The 16,664-nt window shown below is 34.4% G+C and overlaps 1 protein-coding gene across 6 annotated transcripts; it reads right to left on the reverse strand.

The window, feature by feature from the left end:
* Positions 1 to 366: 366 nt before the first annotated feature.
* LOC104248473 (putative zinc finger protein At1g68190) lies at positions 367 to 5,839 on the reverse strand. 6 transcript variants are annotated; one of them, XM_009804731.2, is made up of 6 exons: positions 5,694 to 5,839; positions 3,852 to 4,411; positions 2,939 to 3,256; positions 1,331 to 1,558; positions 856 to 1,139; positions 367 to 782 (listed from the first exon to the last, which is right to left on the reverse strand). In XM_009804731.2, the coding sequence occupies exons 2-6, from the start codon at positions 4,374 to 4,376 to the stop codon at positions 641 to 643; spliced, it is 1,497 nt and encodes a 498-aa protein (XP_009803033.1). In that variant the 5' UTR covers positions 4,377 to 4,411; positions 5,694 to 5,839; the 3' UTR covers positions 367 to 640. The 6 variants fall into 6 exon arrangements, with proteins under 6 accessions (XP_009803033.1, XP_070028002.1, XP_009803035.1 ...); XM_070171901.1 differs by having other exon boundaries at positions 367 to 770; positions 1,337 to 1,558; positions 3,852 to 4,419; XM_009804733.2 differs by having other exon boundaries at positions 1,337 to 1,558; positions 3,852 to 4,419.
* Between the last annotated feature and the right edge of the window lie 10,825 nt (positions 5,840 to 16,664).

Here is a 16,664-nt window from a genome sequence, read left to right on the forward strand (position 1 = left end):
TGTCTGGGGCACAACTAAAATATTTAAGAGGTTCTATATATATATATATATATATATATATATATATATATATACATAGCATATACATACAAGGTTTTTGTTGAGGCTAACGGGATCTCGTGACCCTATACAACTTAAGTTTATGTTATGGCCATAGAGGCGGATCCAAAATTTCGAGTTATATATGTAATAATAACTTGGTTCACAATCATTATAGATAGATATTTAGTAGACTTCTTAGTAAAAGTACAGGATCTGGGCAAAAGCTACTGGGTTCACGAGAACCCATATACTTAAGGCTAAAACCGCCGAGGTTATGGATAGCTTGCAAAGTTGGACTAGGAATGACAACTAATAACACATAACTTCAGAAAACAAATCTTGTTTAATCACTTTATCTCCATTGTGTTGCTTCTGAAGAGCATAAGACACAGAAAGAGTTGAATGATAACACCAAACATAAAAGCCAGCATAAATGTAGCTCATTTCTGTTAGAACACAAAATTAGGCTTTACACTAAGGTAACGAAGAAACAATTAACAGGAGCGGACATACAACAGATGCTCAGAACGATGTCTTGAGTTACTGAGCGATGCTTGATGGTATGTACACGAGTCGCACACATTCAACCAGGGCAACTTTAAAAGCTTCGAGACAAACTAACTGCATCAGATTCATATCTGTCCACCTTTAGGATCCTCCCTTTTATTGGATGCTTTTTTAAATTAGTCCTGGCTCTTCGAGGTGTATTCCGAGCTTGTTTCTCAAACCTGAATACAGAACTAAAACATGCAGTGACGAGCTACCAAACAGCATATGGACATATTTAACACCGAGAAAGAGACTTGTACTTACAGCCGAGCCTTCTTCTTTTCTTTGTGCATTGCTAATTGATTCTCTTTACTGTCCAACTGTGAATTATATGAAACCTCCTGCTCGTTGGAAGCGGGTGAATCCACGTACTCATTACCACTGCTTTCACTGCTCAGCCTTGATGCTGAGAAGGACAACGATGAAAAATTTGTTCGAATTGGTGGAGGACAATCCTTGATTGTGGGAATGTGTTCATCAGAGGTAACATGGCTTTGGCTGAAGTGAGTTGGCCGTCTTTTGCAGATTGATGAAGCTTTTGATATATCCTGTCATCAGTTAAAAAAACCTCTAATAACATAAATAAAGTTTCAACATATTTGCAGGCTATAATTATGTAATTAAAGGTCACTGGTAGAAATCTGACTCAGTTTCTGCAGTACAAGAAAACTAGATGTTTTGTCGAGTGAGAACAAATCATACTAGAGAAAACCGTAAATTAAGGCAATATATTGCAGACCTCAACCTTCTTGACGTAGCTATGATCTGATTTATCCATCGAAGAATAATTCTCCATAGAGGAGCATGTCATATCCTCCTCATTAAGCAATGTGTTGTTCAGATCTTGCTCCTCGCCAAAGAGTTCTTCAAAATTTTGGAAGGTCAAATCAACATCAGGCATGTTGGAATTGTCAAAACGTCCTTCTTCAGCATAAGGTCCTAGTTCTTGTAGATTTTGAGGCCAAAGCTGCAGAATTCATATAATGATCAAGCTAGTACATGGAGGCAGACCTATGTTGTAAAGAGAGGGGCTACCGGCACCCGGAAAGTTCAGCAAAAATTCCATGTATACATTGTATATGTCTTTAAAAAATATTGATATATGAGCAGTGACAACCCACATACAAAGCAGATTTTGGTTGAATGCGAAAGTACACTCCTGACCTTCAAATCCTAGATCCGCCTCCGCTAGTACATTATGAATAAAATAGTTAACCCCACACAATGATCATAAGGGATAAGAGAGGTGAGCTAGTCACTATCCCTGATTATGGCATCTGCATTTAGACTCCCATAAGAGTGCACATGTCTAACAATCATAAGGATAAGAGGCTAAGGAACAGACAAATAGTGAGGAAAATCTTAAGGGGAAGAGGAGAAGAAACATGCAAATAGTGGTTTGACCTTGCTATGAGTTTCATTCTAAATTCATCACCTTGCATCAATGCTAAGATTGACGACAGTACATGGTGCTACAAAAAGAAATTTATTCATTATACTAGATTTCAGCCTATGTTTCATAATATTAGGTGTTAGTGACTGTAGGTAAAGATTTTAACAGCACATATAAACTCTTTGTAGCTAATTGTGCTCTGTAAGATAAAGTATTTTGCCAGCATAGCAGCAAATGAAATGCATGGCCTTGCTTCTTTGGTTCCTGAAATTTCCAAGTTAGGTAAAACTAGTTTTTTTGCTAGACATTGCGATAAACAATTCCGCCTATGAAGCAAGTTGGATTATTAGTTAATGAGAAGTCTTATGCTTTAGCTGGTTTGTGGACACTGTCCCCTAAATGATAGATGTGGCTCTCAGTGTTCCTTACATCACTTCAGACAAATCGCCGACATGAATTGATTACATAGAGAATCCCCTTAATGAAAAATGTGAGTGCCAGTGTTCCTTACATCTGACAAATTTCCACACACAAAAAAAAAAAAGAAAAAAGAAGCACGAGAGGATAACTGCAGACAGGGATCATGCATCTATACCAGATAGAAAATGAGAACTTAAGTTTGAAACTGAAAGATTTTGAATTTAGTCTAGTTACATGATCAGAAGGGTGAAAAAGTTACCTATGTTGGAACCGACTACACCTATGATATTTGCGCATGCATTCTTTTTTCTGTCAACTTTGACGACTTTAGGCTATAGTTTATTCCAGAGACAAAACATTATCTTTAGTATAGGTCCAATCCTAGGAGAGAATCTAAACAAAACAAACAATCTTGCAATGCTTTTATGGGGCGAGGGCAGGTTTTATCATCAGCCTTGAGTACTCCATACAAAATAAAACCTCAAATGTGTGAAAGTGAGATAAGGTAGAGAATGCACGAGAATAGCAGCAGACCTGACTACTCTGAACTGGACTTTTACATTCCCAAAACGAATCTCCATCTGGCATCAGTAATGGAAAAGATTCAGCAGCTGGACTTTCATGAGTAGTGCCCCAATCCTGAAGTTCAGGGCCAAGATCAAGTGAATTCTGCAAGCGATCAGATTTACTATGCATATTCCATGAAGTACCATTCTTGAATGAAGAAACATTATTTTGACTTTCTCCGCTTGTTAAATTGTTACTGCCCTCTGTCAGCTGAAGTCTTTCCAAGTCAAGAATCTGTTGTAGAATGAAAGAAGTGCTCTCCCGCCGTTTATGCAAGTATAACGTCTAAAGAAATGAAGCAAGTGATTATAGTGGTAAGACGCTAGCCATCAATGACTTGGAAAAGACATATAAAGAAGCTATTTTACTTTATACCACGAGTTTACAAAAATTACCTAAAGACAAAAGTAGGACTTCATTATTTCAGCTGACCATATTAACTATTTGCATTCATAAATTAATTGATCCTAGACAATCACCGAACATGATACAAAAAGAGAGGTAGAGTTTGAGGAGTTATACTGTAAGGTGGCTTGTTGCTACAATCTACAGTTATATACAAAGATTTATCCCTTAATGGAGAAAAGCCAAAATAGTTATCATCAAACTATGGCAGATGATACTGGTCATCAGACAGTAGACATTAGTTATCCTCATTAATTATATTAATATCCCTACTTCAAACAATAATCCTTCTCAAACATATCGGCAAGACTAAGCCAAAATGCGAACACATTTTAAATAGTTATGCCTGTCTAATGCTTAACTCAACCCAACCTGTAGAGATGGTAGTATCCGAAACAATCCCGGGAAGAACTTCACCAGAAATCATCTACTTTCTGTGAGATATTAAAGTTAAATGATTAGGAAAAAGATATACCTTAGTGTGGTTACTAGTTGATCCGACTTCTGCTTCTGCAGAGACAATTGGACCTCTGAAGTCGAGTTCAGTAGCCAAGGAAGAGCCCCCAGCTGAGTGAGACCGTTTGACAATTTTTGGATTGACCTTGGCTCCATTTACCGTTCCATTTGATGTTGAGATGAACTTATCTGGTGGAGTAGTATTTTCCAAATCTTTCAAGCCGAAACCCCACAATGCTGCCAAATCCTTGGCAGAAGGACACCCCATATAACTAGTGATCACTTTTCTCTGGTGTTGAGAAGAGAGGTCGTGATGGCGGCAGTCACAGTCACGACACATGAACATTTGATGATCCGAACATCGAATATAAGCTAGGTTGTATCCACAAGGCTCGCAGACAAGGGTGCGAGGATGCCGATTAGAAAGGGCATTAGCTGAATGAACTTTAGCATCACAGGAAAGGCAAAGGTGTGCTGCATCAGACTCACAATACACCACTGGCTTCAATAACATGCAAAATTCACATGTTTTCTCCATTTCCATGTTCACAAATCAGCACGACCCTCGAAATAGTTGTTCTGCACATCTAAGCCACAACATACTCTTAGGAAAATTTCTCGGAAAACCTCCAAAAGGAAAAGGATAAATTTCAGTTTCAAGTAAGATATTTTTGTGCAAGATCTTTTATCATGTATTTGTCAGAAATCAAAGCAAGAACATAAGCTAAATATTAGATTAGTTATCTGTTCTTATGATCTTGTCAACTAAAATACTCGGTACTGAATGGAAATGCCTAATATCTATTTATACCAAACTCCTAGGGACTTATACCTAATTCCCTTGGCCAGAATCTGGTAGTGGAACACACTTGCATAATTAAACAATTCACACTTTCATAAAGCACAACAGAAATTTCTATATAGATAGTTCAAACTATTATAGACTACAGTAAGTTATTCAAAAGATTTCAATAACTCCTCAATGAAAATCTCAAGAAGCCGTGGCAGCCCGATGCACAAAGTATTCCGTGTCCATGCAGGTTCAGGGAAGGGCCACACCCTTCAGGTGCGATGTAGACAGCTTATCCAATGCAAGCATTGTATTGGGAAAAATTGCATTTATATATGTAAGTGACATGTTGAGACACGTGGACTGGTCAAATAGTCAAAGAATTATAATTAGTCAAGAGGCACGGGCATCAATAGAAACGAGCAAAGGCAAAGGAAAAAGGCAAAGGAAGAGGCACGGGAGGACATTTGAAGGATTCAGCGCCCGTACCTATTTAAGTCATTTATCAAAAGGAATGGATCTGACCATAATAAAGAGCGCAGATACGAAATTCGACAGGCATTAAATACTGGATACGTTAGAGAATTTGTATTGATCACAATGATTGTGTAACGTAGCATTCAATGTCTTTAATTATTCATAATAGCCTCATTATGATTTGGGGAAAACGCATATCTTCAAGATACCTATAAAAGGGAGGTATCTGGTCATTTGTAAACACAAGACACAATTGGAATATACTTTGATTCACTTGTTTTTCTCCTGATTACACTCTGGTTACTCCAAATTACTTTCTTCTACATATTCTTTTGATATCAGTAACCCGCGTTCTTCTAAATTCTAGCTTTGACTGAAATTCTATTTTTTGGTTAAACAAGCATTAGTGCATCAAAAGCAAGAACAAAATTCTTGTATATATTAAACAAACTACTACTTAGTATAAACATCAATTGTTTCTTTAATGCAAATTTCTAACAACATTATTGCAAGACACCTAATTAAATTTCTGATAATCACATTAGGAAAAACAAAACTGAAACTGCAGAAAGAGTTTCAATTAAAGTAATGAACCTGTGATTGTTGGGAAGAAGTCAACTTTCTTGAATCAGCTAAAAATATGAAACTTAATTATTTAAGTGAATTTATGAAAGAGAGAGAAAAACGATTGAGGGTAAGGAGGTATATGGAGGAGAGTCACAGGAATATGTATCTTATCATTCATGATCAGCACTGCCTTTGAACTTCTCTTTATGTACTTGTCATTATATGTTCTTGTTTTTTCTTTCTCGCTTATTATGCCATATCTGTATTAGAGCCCGAATAAATTTAAATTCTCACTGAAAAATTCATATTAAGAAATAAAGTATTCTCTGGTAAATACGACAACATGTCATGGCTCGAATTGAAAATACTTGATTAAAGATAAAGAAATACTAATAACTCCACCACAAATACTTATAAGGTGTTTGGTCAAGCTTTTAGAAGGAAAAAAGGTGTTTTTGAGGAGAAGCAGAAGCAGTTTTGGATAAACAGAAAAAAGTAGCTTCTCTCCAAAAAACACTTTTTTAAGAAGTATTTTTGAGAAAAATACACTTGAGCAGTTTTCAAAAGCTTGGCCAAATACTAATTACTGTTCAAAAGTATTTTTCTAACTAATTAGTCAAATACATTTTACTTCTCATCAAAAGTACTTTTTTTAAAAGTATTTTTGAGAAAAACAGTTCTTAAAATAAGCTATTTTAGAAGTTTGCATGATTCATTCCTTGTTATCTAGTTTTCTTTTTCTCGCTGTCTCAAAGTAAAGAAAGACAAAAGGGGCACTAACTTTTTGGTATTACGTGGCACTTTTGTGTATGGGTTTATCTGAGGTGGATGATAACACGTAAGCTAAAAGTGGGGCCCAAAAGCGTTATCTAGATCTTTGCATGTGAAGTGGAGTGATCCATTAGTTGGGCGGTTGAAGCGAATGTAAAGTTGCCACGTTAGGAGTAAAGAGATTAGAGATGACTGCTTACAACGGAGAAATGTGGCCGTACAATTCTAGTCTTTCAGCTTGGAAGTAGCAAAGAAAGTTATCTTTCTTTTTTGTTGACAGCTCGATGTCCGCAATCGCATTGGAGCTCAATAATATCTGAATTCGCATCCTGTAGGATTCTATTTGGGAGAAAAAGCGTCCTATCAAGGATTTCTTCATATCTAGAACTCGAACGCGAAATCTCTGATTAAATAAAGAGTAATTTATCCACTGCACCACATCCTTTGATGATAGCAAAGAAAGCTATCGCTTAACAATTAGACAATCTCAAGATTTTAAAATAAAATTTATATCGGTATTAACTTATATTTTAATAATTAAATATAAAATAAATATATTTAAAATTGTACACCGAATTAGTATAAGGTAACCGAACGAATCGTTAAAAGCTAGAGAAGATTTTCTTAAGCCCATTTGGATATCCGAATTATTTGTATTTAATATTTATTTTATAATTTTAATTCATTATTTATACGGAAAAGGGTTAAAAATACCCCTAAATTATTGAAAAATGTTTAAAAATAACTTTCATCCACCTATGGGGCTAAAAATACCCCTCCATCCACTTTTTTGGTTCACTTATGCCCTTTGACCGTTAGGTCAATGCTAAATTAAAAATAATTATTATTTAACTTCCACGTGGCAACTTCTTATTGGTCGAATTAAAATATCTAACCTATTAGAAAGACCTACTCATATCTACCCGTTTTTCGGACTAGCTCGCCCCAAACATTGACCCAACTTGAATAAAAAATTCAACTAAAAAAAATATGCCCCACTTCCATCTAATTCTATGGTGTCCGGGCATCAAGTACTTCTATTTTTTTTATAATCGTGGTGTCCGGATTAGCTTTTACACGCATCTCAACTAACATTAAGTACTTCTTAAAGACCAATTAGAACAGAAGGGCATGGCTTCAATGTATCGCTGATTATAATCTCAAATAAACTTCTCTAATCAAAAGAAAACCAAGACCATATAATTATACTTCCACATCGCAACAATTACGAAAAAATCATTAACGTCGAAACATTATACTACAGGGATATGATGACGTGTCCTATAACCTAGCACTCAAAATATTTCCAGAAACTTCTAATGAATTTTTCCAAAGAAAAACTAATGATTCGAACGAGTTTCATTGCAGTTCTATAAAAAAGTCAAGTCATCAAACTTTCTCTATTACTAATAACTTTTTTCCATTTATTGTTCGAAAATTCGCCATCAGTATTGACTATCAGGAAGAAAGGATCATTTCTAACCACTGAACTAAAATAAAATTACTAGAAATATCAAACCATACTTCATAGATAGAATTAGTACTTCCATTCGGAAGAAGAGAGAATTCCCCTTGAAGAAATTGTGGTTAGGACGTGGGGCGCTTTTTTTTAGTTGAACTTTTTATTTGGGGCGGGTTAGTCCGAAAAACGGGTAGATACGGGTAGCTCTTTCTAATAGGTTAGGTGTTTTAATTTCGATCAATAAAAAGTTACCACGTGGAATTTAAATAATAATTATTTTTAATTCAGCATTGACCTAATGGTCAAAGGGCATAAATGAACCAAAAAAGTTGATGGAGGACTATTTTTAGCCCAATAAATGGATGAAGGGTATTTTTAAACTTTTTCAATAGTCTAGGGACATTTTTAACCCTTTTCCGTTATTTATATATTGTGTCGTGACTACTAGTGTTTTTAGGTGTTGTAGATCTAAAATTATTAATGACAGGACTCTCTTTCCCTTTAAAACTTTTAAAGCCTTAGGAGTGTCAAACGGGCGGGCGGGTCGGATATGGTTCGGATCGAAAACGAATAATGAAAAACGGGTAATTTATCCGATCCGACCCATATTTACTACGGATAAAAAACGGGTTAACCAGCGGATAATATGGGTAACCATATTATCCATGACTTCTTGCATATGATCACTTTTGGGAGAATTCTTAGTCTCCCTAACTTGAGGAACTCCAAATTTGAAGCTTTACAAAAGTAAAAGTTAGACTCATTGGTTACCCATAGGTGGATAATATTGTTCTTATCCATATTTGATCCGATTTTAAATAGTTTATTATTCAACCCATTTTTAATGAATAATATGGGTGGTTAACTGTTTTCTTTGAACCATTTTGTCACCCAAACTTTAAGCTATTTTCCAATACTCTCTCTCTAATGTAGACGATGATTCAGACATTTAATATGGTACAAATGCAGGTAAAAAAGTTTGCCCGACTGTTTTCTATCACTATCTTCTACCAATTAAAAAATTTTATACCAATATATTTGGTCCCCAAAAAAAAGAATAAAAATACTGACACTTGATGAGGACATGTTGCATATCCAAATTTAATAAATACGAGAGTTCTAATAACCTAATTTCTTAAACAAAGTGATTTACAAATTCAATATTGGACATTTCCTTTTCATGTTAACTATAAAAATGATTAGTTTAGTTGGGGACCTTTATATCTCACTATTCTTCCTCTTTAAGTCTTGAAAATAGCAATAAATTAATCATTTTTATGTGGAAAAAGAATTCTCCTTTTTGTCATTTTATAGAAAAGTTTATTAGTTTTTTCTTTTTCAAAACCAAAAGCAACACTATCTTATCCAAAAGACAGATTTTTATTTTTGGAAATTGGAAGTCAGAGCAAAATGTCTACAGAAACTCAAAAGGATTTAAAGTTAGGTCTTTACCAAAACTAAAAGTATTTTTTTCCAAGAACATTTTCTCACCACCTAATCCAAAAGCACAAATTTCTCGAACAATATTTAGCAAAATCTAGCTAGTTTTTCAAACAATTACGAGAAAGCGAAAATTATATTGCAATAGTACTCTAGTCAGATTTACAAGTGATCATTCAAAAATAGTCACAGCTCCAAAAGTAATCGAAATTTAGCCACTTTTTATGTCAAAGATAAATCTGAACGAAAACACTGTTCAAAATCCGAAAAAGTACTCCAGCATAATATACTGGAGTTCCAGTATAATATCCCGGTCCAGCATAATATACTGGAGTTTGGAGCACCGGTGCTCCAATCTCCAATATATTATACTGGAGCCAACAAAGTATATCGGTCCAGCATAATATGCTGGAAGTTCATACACAGGTGCACCGAACTCCAGTATGTTATGTTGGACTGGTCTCTGTAGCAGCAAAGTAGTGGCTATTTTTCAATGACTTGGCAAACGCTGGCTATTTTTGAATGACCAGTCTGAAAACTGGCTAGACCGTGCTATTTTAACCAATTATATCGTTTAAAAGAAAGGAAAACTTACACAAATGTCCCAAATAAATCTCAACTTACCAATCTCTAGCGATTAGTCATAGACTTACCAAAACTAGCCATATAAAAATTAAAAAATCAAATAAATAATGTTCTTTCTCTCAAAGAATCACATGCAAAAATCACCTTCCATATTTTTAAGCGTGATTAGCAACATTAGATGCAAGATGGAAAGAAACTTTTATGGATAAGGTAGCAAATAAGGTGATGAAATAAAAAAAATACAATATTTCAAAAATCTAAGCAAAAAAAGAACTTTTTCAATGGGTATAATTGATATTCATTGAAAACATATAGATAAGTCAATATACAAAATTTGAGGAAGATTGGAGGTGATTTGGACTGGTTTTGTATCAAAATTCATAATTAAATCGAGTTCAAAAAATTCTTCTACGACATATGTATCACAATTTATTAAGAGAAAACTAGGCTCTACAGGTGTAAAAATTGCACGGGGTGCTCTATTTGGTCTCCCTCATTTAACCTATACCTATTTTTTAAAAAGTTTTAACTTGTACCCAGTTTTTAAACAACTTCATCCCCTTTCTCATCCTCCTTCCCCTCCTTCGTTTTCTTCTTCTTCTTCTTCTTCTTCTTCTTCTTCTTCTTCTTTTATTATCAACTGAAAGGCACTATTATTAATTTCGCTTTTAGTATAACCTGAACAAATAAATCAAACAACAAACAATAAAAGAATATAACTTTCTACCTCGACTAGACAAACATACAAACAATCCGTATTTTTTTAATCTCTCGCAATACTGTATTACATTTATGATGAACTATACGGAAACTGACTTATTACTTCTTGTTTTGAATAAACTAATTCTATCAGATTCATGGGAAGATATTGAACTGGTATTAAACTTGAATTTTAGTCGCATGTAATTATTGTCTCCTTTTTCATCTTGAGCTGGTTGTTGCTTCACTTGGAAATACTAGGATTCAAGTTTTTGCTTATGGTCTCATGGATTCAACTTCAGCTTATATAGTGCTGAAATTTTTACAAATGAACTAAATAACTTCAGCATCTTCTGCTGAAGTTTTTGAACATGTTTATCCAGGACAAAAAAACTTCAGCTTATTTAGTGCTGAAATTTTTACAAATGAATTAAATAACTTCAGCATCTTATCCAGGACAAAAAAATTTCGGCACTGCCTTTGCTACTTCAGGCCCGTTTACTAGAATGGTGAAGTTTTGCGTGATTGTCTTTGCTACTTCAGCCCTGTATGCTGAAGTTACGCGAAAAAGTGGGTATGCTTGTAATATTTTTGCAAAGTGGACACAAGTAAAACGTGACCCAAAAAGTGGATATAGATGCAAATCCCTCTTTATAGCCCCTCAAAATTTTAATAGCCCATGTTTTTTTAACTGATACGAAATGACCATTCGGCCCAAACTTATTGCATCTAATAACCCGAAATATCTATTTTGTATATTTTTTGTATAGTGACAGTCTGTTTTGTATATTAGCAGTCTATTTTGTATAGTAACAGTCTATTTAGTATATATTTTATATAGTGACAGTCTATTTTGTATATATTTTGTATAGTGACAGTCTATTGTATATAAATTGTATAGTGACGGTCTATTTAGTATATTTTTGTATAGTGACGGTCTATTTTATATATATTTTGTATAGTGATATTCTATTTGGTATATTTTTTGTATAATGACAGTTTAGTTTTGTATATATTTTGTATAGTGACAGTCTATTGTACATAAATTGTATAGTGACAATTTTCAGCCATTTTCACCATCATTTATTCTCCTTTGAGCATAATTTGTTTAATCGTTTGTCTAAAACTTACTTTTTTTTAAAAAAAAAACTGCATAGCGAGTAGTACGAGTTATATGTGTCATTTACATGTTAGCTTACATATGTAATTGTAAAATCAGCGAGAATTTTGTTTGCCAAGGTAAGGGTAACTATGATACGAATGAGTAACGACAAATGTATTTCTGTTGAAGGGAAAACTTAAGGCAATTTTTAACATGTTTTCCATTCAATTGTATGTTATAAAACGAAGTAATGTTGCAGCAAAGTTTTATTGTGAACAAAATCAATTTTAGGAATGATTTTTTTGGGAGGATAAAGCGGAAGAAAAGGCCATGTTACTAGTGAAATTTGAACCTTTTATCTAAACAAGTGGGTGGACAGTGAACTCATGTTAGAAAGGATATGTGATTGTTGTGGTTAAGCAAATTAGTCAAATTAGTGGAACGACGTAATTTCGAGAAATGGCGGAGGAGGAGGAAGAGAGAATAGTACTGGAAAGGGAGCTGGAGCTTCAATTGGAAGAGCAGAAAGCAGTACTTTTGAGCTAGTCACTAGAATTACTTTTGGGTTATAAAATGTGTTTTGTAATTTTGGGCTACTGAATGTTATAAGTTTGGCCCGAATAGCTATAAATGATATTTGCTCATTTATTAATGGGGTTTTGTGTATGTTCTGTCCACTGCATGTACACATGATACTGAGAAAAAAAAAAGTAAAAGATTTTTTTCTTTACTACTACTACTAATTCAAGCTCCTTAAGATATACCAAATCTATTCTAATAACACCTACTTAAAAGAAAGCAAAAATTTAATTATTTTTTTTTGCTATAAATAGCTAATTGACTAATATTACTAATATTTTATGAATTGACCAATTTTTATAATGAGTTACTTATAATTGAACATAGCTGACAATTTCCCCAAAAGAAGCGATCTTAGATGGTAAGGCCCAAATACTTAGTAAAAGGCCAATAACTAAAATCATTTGTTTTAGCCCACTAAAAATTGCAGAAGAATGGGAATTAACAACTCTGAAATCTGAATGGCTATAAATGTTTGCTAATAAAGAAAATAGACAAAATTTGAACCCTTCAATGAAGAATATGATATATAGATCACATGCATGTATACAAGTGATTATCATCAATGATTATGTAGTCATTCGATCTGAGAAGCTTGAATCCATTCTTTGTTCATTTTCTCTTCTTAAAAAAAAAAGGGAGAGAAGATAGCCTCTTTTTTTTCTATAGATTAATTACTATGACCGTTGGGTATTCTTAATGATACAAGCTTAATTTAAAGTGGACAATATTATAATATCTTAAAGTAAATTTTGTGATGGCTTAATCCCACCAGAAACACCCTTTTATTTGGGGAGAAATTCAAAAATAGTCAGATTTACAAGTGGTCATTCAAAAATAGCCACAGTTTTAAAAGTAATCGAAATTTAGCCATTTTTCATATAAAGATAAATCTAAATGAAAAAATTATTCACAATCCGGAAAAATACTCCAGCATAATATATTGGAGTTCCAGTATATTATACTGGAACTCCAGTCTAATATACTGGAATTCCAGTATAATACACCCGTCCAGCATAATATAGTGGAGTTGGAGCACAGGTGCTCCAGTCTCCAGTATATTATACTGGAGACAACAAAGTATACCGGTTCAGCATAATATGCTGGAAGTTCATATACAGGTGCACCGAACTCCAGTATATTATGCTGGGCCGGTCTCTGTTGCAGCAAAATAGTGGCTATTTTTTATTGACTTGGTAAACACTAGCTATTTTTGAATGACCAGTCCGAAAACTAGCTAGATCGTGCTATTTTGACATTTATTTGCCCAAACCGCAACAACAAACGCTATCCATACAGTTAGTGGCGGATTTATGTTTTGAGGTATGGGTGTTGAAGCATCCATTGGCTTTTGCCAAGTTGTGTTATGTTTCATAGATAATACTTAAAATTTTAAATAATTAACCATGAGCACCGCTATGATTGTATTTGACCATTGTAAATTTACATTAAAATCAGAAGGACCCACGATTTGTTAATCTTAAATTCGCCATTGCGTACAGTAATAAATCAAAGGTATGCAACGATTCTTTTGATTGAAAATATTCTTAGTAATTAGTTATATATCAAGTTGTCCATCAATTTAGTGGTCTTTAGTAGAAAAGAAATTGAAGAAAAACTAAAAGTAACGAATGAGATAACATACATACAAATTACAATACATAAATTGTAACCAAAATTAAAGATAATATGCATAAACTTAAAAAGTACCTCGGCCTTCTTATCTATTCGTTTTTATCCATTCTTGAACGTCCAAACTGTTACGGAAGCCAAATGTATATAGTGTGAATAAGTCACAATTACTATATCAAAAATTATGACAGCCACCAAATAATAAATAAGGCAATAAAGTAACAATAAAAGGAACACCAGAATTTACGAGGTTCGGCTAATTTTGCCTACTTCCTCGGACACAACCAATATTTTATTCCACTCCAAAAATACAAGTGAAATAATACTAAAGAGAGAAGATGCAAATGCCTTAAGAAGATAGAAGACAAATGAGAGGTGTGTTTAAATCCTAAACATTAGGCCTCCTTTTATAGGGTGAAATTTATATTTTGGCATTCAACAAATCTCCACCTTGGCAAAATTCCACATCTTCAATTTTCTCTCAATAACAAATTTTGGTTGTGTCTTCATCTTCAATCTTCAGTGTTCAACAATGTTGATCAAATCCAAACAATGTTGAAACTTGACCGCAGTCACCACCTTTGTCAGCATATCAGCAGGATTCTCCGTAGTATGAATTTTCTTCACCGTGACTCCACCTTCTTCTATGATTTCTCGTACGAAATGATACCGAACATCAATGTGCTTCGTCCTTGCATGATAAACTTGGTTCTTCGCTAATTGAATAGCACTTTGACTATCACAAAAAATTGTGATACCTTTTTGTTCAACACCAAGCTCTTTTAGCAACCCCTGAAGCTAAATTGCCTCCTTCATAGCCTCTGTAATAGCCATGTACTCTGCCTCTATTGTAGACAAAGCAACTGTTGACTGCAAAGTAGACTTCCAACTAACTGGTGTCGTTGCAAAAGTAAACACATAACCAATAGTTGATCTTCGTTTGTCCAGGTTGTGATCACGTGATTTTTGCTTTCACGAAAACTACTCCAAAAGAAATCAAAATAAAATAAATTTTCTTTGGCATACAATTTATTTTTAGAATTTTGCAGGGCATTTTAGGATAACTATTTGTGCATTTATCTGTGAATATTTATTTTGTTTTGATTAATTAAAATACCAAAAATATGTTGCATGTGTACTTAGGATTTTATTTTTTACAATTAGGAATTAACTGCACAACATTTGGTTTGTGAAAGAAGAAAATCACAAAAAATATATATCTGTTGTAATTTTGTCATTTAACGTATAATTGTGTGATTATTGTTTCAATTAGTATTTAATATCGTGTGAGATCCCTTTTAATATTTTATTTGAATTTTACGGGTTTAATTGGGCATTTAGGAATTAATTAAACCATAATTTGGTTTTAAAAGAAGAAAATCACAAAAGTATGTATTTAGTCTATTTTGTCATTTAAAGTGTGGCATTTTGTTGATTTTATTTTAATTAAATATTTTAACTTGTGTGATAGTTGTTAAGGGCTAATTAATCTTGTGTGGGTTCATTTTGATTTTTACAAAATTAATTTAGGAATTTTGGGTTAATTAGGAAATGAAAGGAAAAAAGAAGAATAATGAAAAGTGTGAAATAAATTGGATTGGGCTGAAATTGTAAGACAAAAATCAAGCCCAAAACACTTAAATGACCCAGTCCAGGTCCCCTGATCTTTCAGACCAACCAAACGATGCCGTTTTTGCATCTCAAATCTGGGTCGTTGATTTGTCTCAATCAAATGGTCCAGTACAACCCCGGCTAAGTTGAAACGACGCCGTTTTAGGCAAATTGAAACCAGCCGTTCATCTCGTTTAATCCTACAGTCCCCAACACGTTTTATGAACCGACCCATTCTCAAATGAGACCGACCCAGTCTCACAGCTGAGCCAAACGACGTTGTTCCTTTAAGTGAATTGATCTATGCCATTGATCTCTCTTGATCGAACGGCCGAGATCAAACCACCCCACCCCTATATAAATTCAATTCCTAACCCAGCCCCCTAACCAAACATCCCCCCTCGTCTTCCTGTTCATAATCGTCTCTAAGACGATGCCCCCCAAACCCTAGCCGCCCTAGCTCCCCTTCACCTGAAAGCCGGCGGCAAATACGCCGCTGGCCACCACCTTAACACCCCTGAATCACCTCGACCTCCTCTTTCCAACCATCACCATAACTCCCCTCGAATTAGGTCCCAACTCTTCGAATCTTAAATCGAAGGTTGGCCTGAAAACCCAACCGTCTCCGATGATCACCAAACTAACACCCTGTGACCTTCCAGCCACCCCCAACACAAATCCTTAAACCGTTTGGCTCGAATCATCTCAGAGCTTCTCGAATCTTCATTTGAAGATTCGAGCCAAACAGAAACCTATACCAATCAACCCCAAATTTACACCACAACACCCCCTGACCTTCCTAATCGCCAAATTATCATTGGTTTGGTTCGAATCAAACCGAAACTGTTCGAACCCCAAGTCAGACCCTCAAGAACCCTAGAAAACCAAACTATGGAATCTGTCCAATTAAAAGAGGGATTGGGGTCTAATAGACCTTAATCGAGGTGTTCTCAGTTGAGAACTCTTCGATTGAAGTCCGTTCGACCTCAAAAAAGTTAAGCCAAGTTGATCCTGGGTCATTTCTGTTCTTAAAATCCCTGAGGAATTTTCTCTCTTTTATTTGTTCTTTTGGTTTATTATTATTCAGTTGTGTTATTGTATTAATTTTATTTTTATT

Source organism: Nicotiana sylvestris, chromosome 4 (assembly GCF_000393655.2).
Source record: "Nicotiana sylvestris chromosome 4, ASM39365v2, whole genome shotgun sequence".
NCBI classification, from domain to species: domain Eukaryota; kingdom Viridiplantae; phylum Streptophyta; class Magnoliopsida; order Solanales; family Solanaceae; genus Nicotiana; species Nicotiana sylvestris.

Bases quoted from the DNA above. Each gene is read 5' to 3' on its own strand.
- LOC104248473 (XM_009804731.2), bottom strand. From the start codon at position 4,376: ATGGAAATGGAGAAAACATGTGAATTTTGCATGTTATTGAAGCCAGTG. The intron at 3,257-3,851 runs GTATATCTTTTT...TCATTTCTTTAG, and splicing joins CAACTAGTAACCACACTAAG to ACGTTATACTTGCATAAACG. The intron at 783-855 runs GTAAGTACAAGT...TGCATGTTTTAG, and splicing joins GAAAAGAAGAAGGCTCGGCT to TTCTGTATTCAGGTTTGAGA.